Source organism: Grus americana, chromosome 6 (genome assembly GCF_028858705.1).
Source record: "Grus americana isolate bGruAme1 chromosome 6, bGruAme1.mat, whole genome shotgun sequence".
NCBI lineage: Eukaryota > Metazoa > Chordata > Aves > Gruiformes > Gruidae > Grus > Grus americana.
Genome location: NC_072857.1, coordinates 11,475,967 through 11,489,691, shown reverse-complemented (window position 1 = coordinate 11,489,691; position 13,725 = coordinate 11,475,967). Strand labels below are relative to the sequence as shown.

At 49.9% G+C, this 13,725-nt stretch overlaps 1 protein-coding gene across 1 annotated transcript in view; it reads right to left on the bottom strand.

Moving 5' to 3' along the window:
* The window catches only part of ITGB5 (integrin subunit beta 5), a 61,989-nt gene that overhangs the window by 27,719 nt on the left and 20,545 nt on the right, over positions 1–13,725 (bottom strand). Inside the window, exons 5-9 of the mRNA XM_054830445.1 lie at positions 13,181–13,349; positions 7,228–7,389; positions 5,686–5,781; positions 4,570–4,659; positions 467–601 (exon numbers count right to left, since the gene is read on the bottom strand). Of these exons, the coding sequence (XP_054686420.1) occupies positions 467–601; positions 4,570–4,659; positions 5,686–5,781; positions 7,228–7,389; positions 13,181–13,349 (652 nt within the window). The remainder of the gene's footprint in view (positions 1–466; positions 602–4,569; positions 4,660–5,685; positions 5,782–7,227; positions 7,390–13,180; positions 13,350–13,725) is intronic.

The window sequence follows — 13,725 nt, the reverse complement described above, 5'->3', positions numbered from 1 at the left end:
ATGTCTGATACAAGCCAGGATGCTAATACAAGCCAGGATTCTCAAACAGTAACAAGAAATCTTGACTATTTAACAGACCAGGAAAAGACCAGCAGACCACAGCAATAAAAATTTCACAGGTGAGAGCATGACACAAATATCTGAGATTATGGGAGAAAAAAAAGCTCATTCTTGATTATTGCATCCTGCTGACTGATCAAGACCTTTTGGCTCAGGGCGCTGTAGACAAGACGTCTGTATTCTGTCTTTCCTCATAGCTGACCTTGGGCTGCTCTATACCACTCAGAGCCACTTCCAGCAGGGCTGCTGTCCATGGGTTCTATATTAACATGGCATGGCATGAAGAGAGCAGAGGAAGATGAGCAAAGCTGTGTTTCATTGCCCGGGACCACTCATGGAGAGAGGTAATCGGCTGTACAGGGCATGAAACAGCCTTTCCAGGGGATGAACTGAAAGGCAGACTCACCGTATCTCCTATTTTGAGATCCCCGCACTTCCTGAGCCCAGGGTAGGACAACCCGTCCTGGCACGTGGCAGTGAAAGTCAAGCCAATGTCCTCAGGGCTGTCCCAGACTGTGAGCTCCACCTTGGACCGAATACTCTAGAAACACAATGGGAAAGCAAACAATCAGGTTCCCAAAGGCGGGTGGATTTCTTCTGCGTTAGTATCTTCTCCTGACGTTTTCAGAGGGTGGCTAGGACGTCTCTGCACCTACATGAAAAAAAAATAATCACCCGTGCGCACACAACGACATTTGGGTTTGACTTAACCAGCTCAGGAGACTATGCAGCTAGACTCATGGGGAGCTGCCTACAGCCCCTGCGGGTGGCTTATGCCCTCTAGGACAGTCATGATGACCACTGTAGCCAGTATGGAAAAGATATGGATGCACAAGAAAAAGAAAGAAGAAAACATTCTCAACCACAAATGGAGCATCTCTGAGCTGAAGGTCAGAGCCTCGTGCGCACACCTGCACCTCCTCCTCCCCATAAACCTGCGTCTTAGCGAAGTGCAAAGCCCAGTTCTCCACTAGCAGTTGTCCTGTAACGTCTGTCATACAGCGCAGAGAAGGTGTAAAACTGCACTAACTCTGTCCTGCTTTCTTGATTTCACCCAGCTGGTCAGAAAAATGTATTTTCCCTCTTAGGAGATAAACGGCAAACAAAAAGTACTCTTTCAGATGCGTCAGCTGGGAACACCACCATGGGAAAAAAATAAATGTAAAATCTCTTTCTTTGTGAACTTCAAAGTGAAAAGCGAGGTTTTGGTATGCTCCATCCCCCTCTCTTCTGCTTCTCATCTCTCTGCCCTGCTGCACGCACAGACTTTTTAAGTCAAAACAAAATGAAGTTTTTAAGTATTAATTTAGAATGAGGTTGTTTTGTTTCATTCTTCCAATGGCTGGAACTGATTTTTTTATGAGTGGTGTCCAAAAAAGACAAAGGTTTTCAAAACGGAGCTTTTTTCTACAAATACATTCATTTTCCAAAGCCAGCTTACAGCTCCATCTCTCTCCTCCTTGTCCCCAATCCTTACCAAAGTGGCCAGATTAAGGAAAAAGGCTAATTCAGACCTTTTGCAAGTCCATGTGATAACAAAACCAGGGTTCACATGCCAGCAAAGAGCTAACGCTTTTGGAAACAGGCAGGAAATAAATGAGTTTTGGCCCAGTGAATCTAAACAGCCCTTCAGGAAAAAAGGGAATAATTTCCCATCTCTCTGCTGTAACGGAGGAGCTGTTCATGGGGTGGCAATTTGGATGACACTGAGTATCCATCGCCTGCAGGATGAATACCACGTGTGCCAGTAAAGCTGAACATACTGCCCTGCCCAAAATTATCCCATAGAAATTAGCTGTGACACTGATGCAGTCTCCAGTCTTCCTTCCCAGAGCATCTCATCTGGGGTGCGGTGGAAGACAGGACACCAGGTCAGACCTCGCTATGACCTTGCATGGGCCGTTCCTATGTTCTTATGTAGATGGCAAGATTTCTTGTTAGCCCTGTATAGTAATGCTATTAGCTTAATTGTAATGCTATTATTACTGGCCACTTTGCCGCGTTACAGAGCAATACCTTCTCACAGCACCGCAGCCACCGCTAAGGGTGACTGTGGGATTTTGCTGCTGTGTTCTTTGGTGGCCCCCAAGCCTGCTGTACCTTCAGGGATGAGCAGAGGATGCTGGAGAGACCTAGAGGAAGGACCTGGTGCTGAGATGGAGCAATGTCTCTGCCTGAAATAAAGTGGTCTGCTATAGCCCAGGGGAAATTCAAAGGATGGATCATTTCAGTGTAAAACCAAGGAAACCCTGAACCGGCAGCGGCTCCAGGGATGGCTGATGTGAAGGCTACCCTCTGCCTGCCATTGGTGGTGTGACGAGAAACACATCCGAGACCTGCCTGTATTGGGTTTAGGAAAGCAGTTTTTAAAACAGCATCCCGTTTGCTCCCTTCGGTCCAAACCCAGCCTGCGTACCCGGGCAGAGACCCCCCAGTGCCGCACCAGCCCGGGCACAGCCCCCCCCAGGGGCCTCTCCATCTCCCAGGCATGTAGAGATCTGGGGAAATGGGTTTTTTTCTTAGTAAGGACAGAAAAAAAGCTGTTCCTGTTCTCTTTTGTTTCACACCCCTCTGGATGAGGGAGAGGTGATGGCACACGGGGCAGAAGAAAAAGGGAGACAGAAGATGAAGCGATGGGGGAAAGGGATCTCGGGGGTAACATAAGCCCTGAGCAAGTCTGATGTATGCATCAGCAGAGGGAAGCAGACGAGAGAGGACCAGAGATGGCCAAAGCACTGAAGGGGAGAGGCTGAGCCCAGGCAGAGGGCACCAGCCACTGCCACCCCGCAGGAGAAGATGGTCCCTGCTGCAGATGAAGGGTTTCTCCAGGCTCAGAGTTTCCTTTCTGTGAGGAATAAAAAAAGTTTCATTCCCATTTGGGAAACAGAAATTTTAGCCTTCTCCCTCAGTAAGAACTTCCTCTGTCATTTCAGGAAAAAACAAAGCTACCAAGAGGAGACAGGCTGGGCGGGCGCCAGGTTTCCTGTGGCCCCAGGCTGCCCATGGCACAGGCAAGAGCTGCCGGCTCCTGGCAGCACACCTGGGGGTCCCAGCCCATGCCCACCACCCAGCTGAACAGGCAAGAAACCAGCCCCGGTCTCAGCAGCAGTTCATCCCGCACTGCTCCTTCATGGGGCACCTTGCTCTCAGCGTCCTGGTGGTTTCCAGCCAGCTGCACTGGAAAGCTCACAAGCAAAGAGAGGGAGGGAGCAGGGGTGGGGGCATCAGATCCTCAATGGTTTTCATCAGCTTATATCAGCACAGGCTCCAGGGGTGGTGAAATGCAGGCACGGATGCACGTTACAGCTGGAAAAACGAGGCAAAGGGAGGTTTTCATGCGATGGCACTGAGACCACATGCAAAGTCAACACGGAGTGAATGTTCATTTCTTTCTCCCCAGCCAAGCATCTTAGCCACAAGACCCTCCTTCCTCAAGGGGACAAACTGGGACAAATGGGCTTTTGTTTTGCAGTATCTCCAGAGCCTCGTTAACAGCATTAGCTGTTCATTTCCTTTCCTCAGAGAGTAAAGCTTTGGGAAGCGCTCTTCCGAAGGGCATAACCAAATGCTGCTTTAACTGCAGGGAGCTGTGGGGGAATCACAGATCATGCAAAGCACAGCACAATCCTACATGACATCTGGATGTGTAAACTCCTCCAAAAAAAAAGTCCTTACTCACTCTCTTGCACTAATGAGCATAGTACCAAGCAGAAGGGCTTGCAGGCATCAAAAGTTGTGTTCACAAGTCGCATGCATGAAGAACCCTACCTGAAGGCTGACACATTCTGGGGTCAGATCTCCATGCCCAGCACCTAAACAGCAATATCCTTACAAGAGCATGAAGAGCCGGCCCATAAGAATTCAGGGAGAAGTCAATAGAAATGTTGACAACTAACTACCCAACGAAGGTGCAATTTAGCTGCTTCTAATTGATCTGCTCCCCTCATCTCCATGGAGATGGACAACATCAGGTCAGCAATACCACTGCAGGTCCTTTGCTGTCCCCCATGGAGGGGGGACAATGGCAATGCCACATAGGCAGGGCTCCGTTAGGACCCAAGAGACATGGTGATGCTCGTGGGTTGCTGAGGACGAACTTGCACTGGATGGAGACCAATGAAAGGATGCAACCTTAGCCAGAGCCTGCTCATGTCCTTGGGAGGCCTCTGGACATCAAATAGCAAAGAAGTGATCTGTTTCATCTACTGGTGGGGTGCTCTGTGAGAGAACTCTTTTAGATCAGGGCTATATTTTGAGGGTAATTCTGCACACGAGAGACATGGGGTGAAATCTCTGCTTCGCCACAGGCTCCCATGGGCATCCCCGTGCTCCTTCCCACCTCGCACAGCTTGTTCCCCTCCCCAGGGTGGGTTCCCCAGCATCAGCGGTGCACAGAGGACCGGGGAGGGAGGCAGCCAAGACAGGTGGAGCACGCTGGGGAGAGGCAAGCCGGCTGAGCTCCTGGCGCTGCCGTGCACAACAGCAGCTGCGGTATTAAAATGCACTTACGTTGTAGGCCTTGACAATCAGCTCGATGATATTCTTGGAGTCTTTGTGCAAAATCTCCACCGTTGTCCCAGGAATCAAGGCGGTGAAGTTCTTGGGGAGAAAAAAAAAAAACAAACCAAATTAAAGACAGCGCTGAGATGCAGAGAGGAGAGCAGAGGGTGAGGAGGGACTGACCCCGTGCCGGGGACACCGGCCACACACCCTGCCCTGTCGCCTGGTGGTGTACACGGCATGGCTTGGCTCCCCTTAACCCGGAGCCTTTGGCAGCAAAGCATTGCCAACACGGCACGTCAAATGCTAAACAAAGCTCGTGGCCAGGGAACGGGGACTAACGGACCCAGGTCTGATGCCGGAGGGGGCAAGACCCAGCCGCTGTGCACTCGTGAGAGCCGGCACCGTGGGGAGGGAGGTGCGGCCGCCCCGTCTTGCCTCACAACCCATGAGCGTCCCCGGGAGAGGGGGTGGAGAATGAGCTCAGCCCTCCCGATCTCCGCAGGCTGCAGCAGCATCTCGACCGTAGCAACGCGGCTGCTTGTTGGTTTTGCTCGAGCCTCGAGAACCGGAGCAGAGGCTTCCGAAAGCGACCTCGCATCCGCAGAGACGCAGGCCGGCCCTCGCGGCTCGGGTCACCTTTTCCTTTCGAGGGAGTTCAAACTGTATGTGGTGCGTCGGGGCCCTGGACTCCGTGATGGAAAAACACAGCTGGGCAGAAACGCTGCGTGCGATTAGGTAATGGGATTAAGTCACTGCAGAATGGGTTGAACAGGTTTCTGCTCTCTCGCATGCTGCAGGGCTGGCAGCCATCCGAACATCAAGATTAAGCTGGAGTCTATTTTAGGTGTTCACATGCTCGCTGACATGTATATCTGTTAGCTCTAAGAAGCTTTAGTGCTTTTTGCTGAAAGGACTAAGCGGGGAGGGATGACGGGCTGAGCCTCGCCTGCCTGCATCTGCCTGCCCCTGCCAGCCCTGCGGGCAGCGCATGGCCACGTGCACGCACGCTTGCGGCTGCACACGTGCACACTTGCGGCTGCACACGTCCCACGGTGCCGGCAGGAAGATGCTTTCAGGACGCATTCAAACCTCCCCCAGCCCGGGCGGCTCGGTAACACTTACCTTGTACAGGACGTAATGACTTTTTGTAACAGCGAAAATCAGGTGGATGTTGTTTTCAGCAAGTTTCTCCCCAAGAAGCGCCAGTGAAGGATAATCCTAGGGGCACAAAAAGACTGATGGATAACACAGAAACAAAGAATAATTTCATTGCTCTTCTCCTCCCAACAGCAAAATTCATTCCAGAAACGCGGCATGTTTCACTGCGGGATGAAGTCCCTTATGTACCAGCACAATCCCAGCTCAAATAGTAGAAACTCTGTCATCCCTTAAATATTTCTGCTACACCCTTCACTAGAATATATGACTGACAAGACCATTAGCTACAGCAACACCTGAAACACTGGATTTCTTTCTTTCCCTCTTTCTGCTTTCCCATCAGCAGACACGTGTGTAACACGCTGGCTGCTGTCTCCAGGGATGCAAGGCAGGGAGATCTAGAGCTGCAGGAAGTGGAGACGTATGATTTTTCTCCCAAAGCAGAAACATCCACTGCCTGTTTTTTCTGCATACTGGAACCATAAAGCGATAACAATAAGCTCTTTAATTCTGCAGACTTCCTAGACAGAGAGGATGGTAGGAAGATACTGCTCTAGCTACCCAGAAGCAACAAAATAATGTACCAGGGCTCACTTTCAAGAGACCAGCTTGAGTTTAAAACCCCTGGCTGCTTCTGAAGTGCTGTCCTCAGAAAAAAATACCTCGTTTACTTGCAGACCGGAGGGCCGATTGAGAGCCTCCAAGTCCCAAACATGGAAATACCAAGGCAGCATCCCCACGTCAGCTCCCCAGCATAACTCCACCTCAGTACAGGGGCTGTACTCCGGTACACATACGCTTGCTAGGATTGCACAGGTGGGCGGAAAAAGAGTTTCTCCAAGGATCCTAGCTTCCATGCAGAAACACCTCCTGTTCCGAGGTGACATCCCTGCAGTAACAAAAATCCTAAGTAGTGTTTGTGATCTGCTGAACAAAGCACCCTTCTGCAGAAGGATGTGATAATGAGGTGCCAGGCAAGTGCTCGTTCACCCCAGGAGTTTCCTCCACTGAGTTTATATTAAAAAAAAAGGGCCAGTTTGTCTATTTCTGACTAAGACCTACGTTAGTGCTGTGCTCAAAGGCTGTGAGTAAGAGGAGTGCCCTGTTGTGCTTGGTAGCGTAGCCACATCAAGGTAGACTCAGCCTCCCCTGGGAGAAGCTGACAGTCCACTGGACATTTTAGAAAAAGGATGACATATTTTATCTTTATACTTTGCAGGCAAATCTGATGCACTCCAGCACACCAAGTTACTTTTCTTTCCCCTTGCAAAGAACCCTGAAGGAACTCGCTACACTCCTAATCCATTTCTGAGCATCACAGAAGCATTCGCTGCAGGGGGATACCCGAGGGGAACAGCAAATTTTATTTGCAAACTGCAGGCCTGGGGGAAACCATGCTGGTCAGGGGCTGTGCTTGCCAAAAGCTGCTGGAGCCTGGTGTGGCTGGTCTCCAGAAAGGTCCCCCAACACCCTGAGGTCTCTGAGGTCCCCCATGTTCCTCCTCACCAGCTGGCTGGATGCGCTGTACTCGTTGGCTTCATTCAGGTGGCACTGGCCGTCATGGGGCTGCACCAGCCCCCCCAGCTTCCCATCCAGGGCTATGTGGGGCACATCATCCGTCGTGAAGACCAGCAGGTGAGACGCCTCCTTACGCCAGCCGATCTTCTCCTGGGGGAAAACAAATTCCGTGAGACAGCCGGTCTGCCCCTGCCAAGCCCATGCTTCGCCCCTCACCCTGCACATGGTCTCAGCCACATGCCTGTCCAGCAGCAGACCCTAGCACTAACTAGAAGAGTACCACGCTCCTGTCCACCCATCCCTGGTAAGAAATGTCAGGGGCCCATCTAGCATTTCCCAGCATCTCCTTCCAACACACTTACTTAAAAAGGCATGAGGAGGTATGTGGACTGTCCACCAGACCTTCTCTACCCAGATCCAAGAATAAGAATTTCAGCTGCTTTTATAGCCAAAGGAGACCTGCCAAATTCCTCCACACACATTTAATCTGACCTTGTTTCCTCAGCTCTGCAGAGCGGCCAAGGCAACAGCGAGAGCTGCAATATCCCTGCTCAGCAGTTCCATTACTGCCCGCTCGCAAAGGCTGTTTCTGAGCTGTGACACACAGTGAGGTCCCTGCCCGAGGGCGCTGGCTTTGGTGCACCCGTGTGCATGCACAGCCACTCTGTGCAAGGACCAGACATTGTCATCATCTTTGCATGGAGAGAGAAGCAGGGATAGATTTTTTTTTTTTTTTTCCCACATAAAGGGATAACATAAACGTTGATGAGCGTTTCCCTCCCAAGGAGCTTCCCCAGGTTTCTGGCTTTGCACCATCCTGAGAAGCAGATGTGTGCCTACAACAGCACACTGAAGCTGTTTGCTGCAATGGAAGCGGAGGGAAACAAAGAAGCCCAAAGGAAATTTTTGGAAACCATAGCACTGCAGCACACTCCCCTGCGCTCGCTGGCTGCTCCCACTGCCAGCTCATGCCAAGCTGGGCGGGCTGAAGTCCTGCCTGCCAGCCACAGCGGGGACATCCTGCCACGGCAGAGACCGGAGCCAGAAAACCCCATCTCCCAGAGCTTCCCCTTGGGCTGGCCACTCTGCCCGTCTGGCGGCAAAGACGCAGCCTCACACCTTCCCTCCCCACACACATCCAGCATCCCCCTCCCTCCAGCCCCCTGGCTCAAAGCAACACAGCACAAATCCCTTGGGAAGGGATGAGGGAAAAGCTGGTAAAAGCTTACTGATGGGAACACAGTGGAGATGAGTACACCCAACTTCTCCAGAGCTTACTGCTCAGCTTATTTAGCAAAATCTGACATCTGCCTTGGTTTACAGTAAGATGCTAACCTATGAACTGCCGCAGCCCGGCTGTAAAGACACTTCCTAGGAAAAGCGCTGGCATGGGCAGGGCAAGAGGGCAGAGCAGGCAGAAGGATGCAGAGTCACAGCTGTCAGCGCAATGTTCGCCTGCAAATGTGAGTCATAGCCCAAAGCCTATTGATCTTTCCAAAAAATACAACTCTTGCTTCACAGACACTATTCCAGAGTAGATTTCTTTTTCCTCCCTATTGCAGAAGGTATTTTTTTCTTTAATGGTATCGTAAAGACCCTCACAATGCAAATAAGGCCATAGGAGGAAACGGTTGGCAACACACACCCTTTGCCACGTACCAGCATGTTACAGGCCAGCTCAGTACGCAATGAGGACTTTTTTGCTCTGGGAAGCAGGAGTCATTCCACTGAAATGACCCCACTGGACAAAAGGCACAATCTTCATGCCAAAATGTAATTTCTTAAGAGCTCAACTCAAAAGTGACTACAACTCTAAAAACGCAAGAAGCAGTTGTTGGTCTACTCAGTCACCAGACAGAAGCCCATCCAGTTCACTTTCCTTTGCATATCCAAAGCTGATTTCTTTTCTTTTTAAAGAATTGAGGCCACGAAATTCCCAAAGAGATTAAAAGGATTAATTAGAGTTTCATTTCCTTAGAAATGTGGTATGCACAAAGAAAACGAGCTGCATTCAAGCAGCGGCTACAAAGCAACTTCAGGGACGATGCTTCTTTTCACCTGCCTGCTAAGCCCACCTTTACATCACAGGGTAAGCATCCCTTTACAGACAAACTCACCATGTCTCCGACATACACTTTCCCACGTAAACAACATCAGAAGCGCTTTGCTTGCTCAGTTCAGGAACTCATTTCCAAAAAGCAACAAGCACCCACAGTGTCGGTGCCAGTATCCAGGCATTTGATGCCGTGGAGCATCGGACCAGGGTGTCTCAGGTGGGGTGGCTGAGCTGGTGCCAACGCCACACCAAAAGAGCTGGAGACCTATGGAAAAAGCACCCGGGGAGGCCGGCACGATGAGGAGCTGATGCATCTCACGCTGCCTCTGCCAGCGGCTTCCAGGCACTGGAAAATACAGCTCTTCAGCACGCAGTTTCCACCGTGAAACCCAGAGCAGCACTCTGCTCCGCTTAAAACAAATAACCAAAGAGACTTTAATTTATTTTTACTGGACTGGGATTGTTGAACAAAAAAACCTGCACTGAAGTCTGCCCCCTCATCTGGTTTTTGATCCCCATGGGATAGAAAGGATTTTGAAAGCAGGGGTGGGACCTGACCCAAAGCAGAGTGAAGTGGGAAGACATGTCTCCACAGGGCTGGGCACGCTGCGGGGCCTGCCCCTACTCCTACGACCAGCTGCAGTTGCTTCCCATACCCTGAAAGACCAGCTTCTCACTCCTTCCAGCCAACAGCGACTGGCAAAACTGCCACAGCTGTCTCAGCACAGCACAGCCCTCCAAATCTTACTAGAAATGCTGCAAAATCCGGCATCAGTATTTCCAAGCCTGAAATAAATATCTAAATTTATGCTTTGGGCGCTGAATAAAAAGGGTTTAATTGCCAAGGCACAAACTGCCAGGAGACCCCCCTTGGATTCATCAATATGTCTAAAACCCTGCCAGTTTCTCAGATGCAGACGTTTTGGAAGAAAGAAACAGATACAGGTGCAAGACAAGTATGCCTTAGAGATTAAAAGTCAAAACCTCCTTCGTTTTGCGTAGCTCTGAAAGGCATCTCAGTGTCTCCCAGATGTCTTGGCCATCTCCGTGTACCAGTGTCTAGCAAGCACCAATCAAAACTATCTCAAAAGACATTTTATTTTCTAATCCAGCATTATCTGCTTGCTGCATCTTAGTGTATAAGATCTGAAACTTATACATACCAACAAGCTATATGATGCTTGCACTTAAAGAATGGCAGAAAACCAAAATACTGCAGATGGAAAATGTAATTACAGAAGGTTGATTAATATTCCTGGCTTACCATTTTAGCATCAGGATAAAGGCTTATTGTCTCTGGCTCTTTCATTGCCTCCAGAATAACATTTACCATATCTTCATCTTGCAGAAAGGAGCCAAACCCTGGGCCTGCTCATTAGTCTGTATTAGCTGTACAAACTTTCCCCGCTCCTTGGGTTGCAAACCAGGCCAAAAAAATGACTTGAGCATTACAGAGCTCTTAGACAGCTCATGCAGAAGAAATGCTTGATATGAATTACAGTATAAAAATACCTAGTCGACAGAGTAGGTATTGTTTCTGATACCTCAGAGCTTGAAGGGAAGGAGAAGACTGCACTCAGACACCATGGCTTGGAAACAGCGAGGCTCTGCCATGCCATGCCCGGCTCTCCCTGGGACGTGTCCCTTGATGGCACAAACTCTGCTGCTGAGCACAAAGTACTTCATGGTCAACACACTGCATGACCCTAAATATAGGGGACTTTCTAAGGTCATAACTGCCCTAAATTTGGGGGTTTGAATATGGTAAAGAGAGTGAAAGCTGGAAAAAGCTGGAGCATGCCAGAGAGATGCAATGGTGTACCACAGTAGTGATGAGGAAACCCACCCCAGAAGGCACCAAGGTATCTGTATGCTGGGCTCCCTGCACTGGGGTAAAATAGATCCTGAGTTACTAGAAACTACTGTCTGTGCAGGGTTTAGTCCCCACAATACTTCAATAATCACCACTGAACGCAAAGCGCCATTCATTGCAGCAAAGAGCATCCTCATCAGGAATCAGCGCTTCACTGCCAGCCCAGCTGTCTGCCACCTTCACCCACCTTGACAGTGGTGAGCCCCACCACAACCCACAGCCACTGATCAATCTGGGCCATCACTCGGCTGCTGTGAGGGAAATTAATCACTAAGGTCCCATTTTGGCTACGGGGCTTAGGAGGTCAATCAGCTGGCCCGAAATTTTGTCTATTCTACCTCTGCATGGACGGAGCCGTTGCTGCTCATGCCTGTGATCAGCAGGCAGCTGCTCCACCCACAGCAAGGGGCTGCCAAGGCAGTGCAAGTTATGGCACAGCTGGTTCTCCTGCCTTGCACACCAGTCCCATGGACTTTCTTTCCCACCGGAAATTAGCTCCAGTAATTAACCACTGCGGCTGCAGACACTCCTCTGTCATGACCTGCCACATCACACCAAGAGCCACACAAGCGCACACACTCACCTCTGCTCACCCTTCCTAGAGGATGCTCAGTCCTGAATTTAGGTGACACCAGCATCTACAGTCATCTTCTGAACTTAGAAGGGATCAGGCTGTGCATTCAAGAAGCACAGTGAAAGATTTTGGATGTTGCCAACTGTTTGAGACTAGCACAAATGTACAGAAAGTATCTTGCATGTCTCCTGCCTTCCAGCAACACTTCCAAGTCGAGCCCTGGTGATACACACCGCAGTATTTCTGCACCGTAGGGAAATGTTGTCCCACTTTTGCAATAACATGGTGGAAGGGACTGAAAAAAACCACACGGTGGGTGGCACAACTGCATTACCATCCTGAGATATCTCTGCTCTAACCACGACAGCCACCTCTCCAAAACTGAGAAGCACTTTATGCCCAGACCAGCACTGTAGTTGTGCCAATAACAATATCTGTGCTAGGCTGGGAGAGGGAAGATGACTGTTGGGTGGCATCAGATCCAACGGGGCAGGCTCAGTCCTGCCAAGAGCATGAAGCGTAAATGAAGCCAACCCAAGCGAGGGAAGATCTTGTTTCCCACAAGCCTATGTCCCATCCCTCCCACAGACGATGCCTATCTCCTGGCTTCCAAAATCCAGACCCAGAAGAAAGCATGCCCAACCAAAAAGGACTATGTAAGGCTGGAGTGAACAAAACCCAAACTGTATGTCAAGAGGGGAAAAAGCAAATGGAGCCATCCCTGGCGAGCAGGGCAGCTCAGCCACACGGCAGAGAGGAGCAAGCACTTCCATCCCTGACACACAAAGGGATATGGAGCAACCCACCTACTTGTTCCAGAAAGATCTTCAAGCAAACATCTTCAAAACCCCTAAGGACATGGGTAACATGGCACCAAGCTAATGAAATCCATCTTTAATTACTGCTCACAGCTCCAGTTTTGCTGACAAAGAGGGAGAGTAGGCTATCAGCGCCCGGAGGTGGGATCACCCAGCCCCAGACACAAAGGGGGCAGGTACGAGCAGTAGGAACCAGCTCCAACTCCTAACATGGGTCAACCACTGCAAGATGTGTTTGACACACACTTAAGAAACGCGTTAAGACAACGCACAATGCTGCTGCACACAAGCATACATGAATCTTGAGTTCGTCCCAGGTGCTCAGGGATCAGCACCTACAAGTCTAATCGTGTGATGAAATCTCAGCCCTGAATTTGCCTTTGCAGAAGGTCCATTTTTACCCCTTTAAACTAGAAAAGATATTAACCTTTTTTCTTTGCCTGTTCATGTACAAAAGCACATGAAAACAATAGCCTCTACTTTTCAAGGCATCTTTCATGGTTTTTGCAATAAAAATTTAGTAGCTACTTCCAAGAAATCCTTACCTTGGTCCAAGAGCAAAGCAGAAGAAACCTCCTTCTCTTTTTTGCCTTAAAACCCCAGAAGCCAAAGCAACTCACCTTGCAGACGGCAGCCTGCAAAATTGCATCAAAACCACCCTCTGGAGCATCTCTGTTGCGGGAAACCTTCTGTTTTTGAACTTCTTCGTTGAAACGGTCGACTTTATCCGTTAGGGACAAGAGGTGGCGGAAGCCAAAGGATGGGACACAGCTGGGGAACAGCTTGTAACTGCAGGAGGAACAGAGGAGTGGTCAGCTGGGAGGAACTACAATAGCAGCAAAGAGCTGCAGAAGCTCCCAGCTCTACCAGGTTGGTCTCCAAATCTTTGTTCAGAGGGATGAAATACTTCCACAAGGCTTCATGTTTTGGACACTTTGATTTCTGGCTATTTACCTACAAAACTCTACAGTGGAGCCCATGGTTTTGGTTCCCTCCCTGGGGCTTTGAGCAGCTGAAGTTTCCAGATATCTCACCGGGACCAAACATATCTCTCCACATAAGGTCCGAGTGGAGACACCAAGCACTGGGCCATGAAGCTCCGGAGTTTCAGCACCCATAAAGTGGTTTTCACACTGGAATCCGGCAGTGCAGGATGTGACCCGCA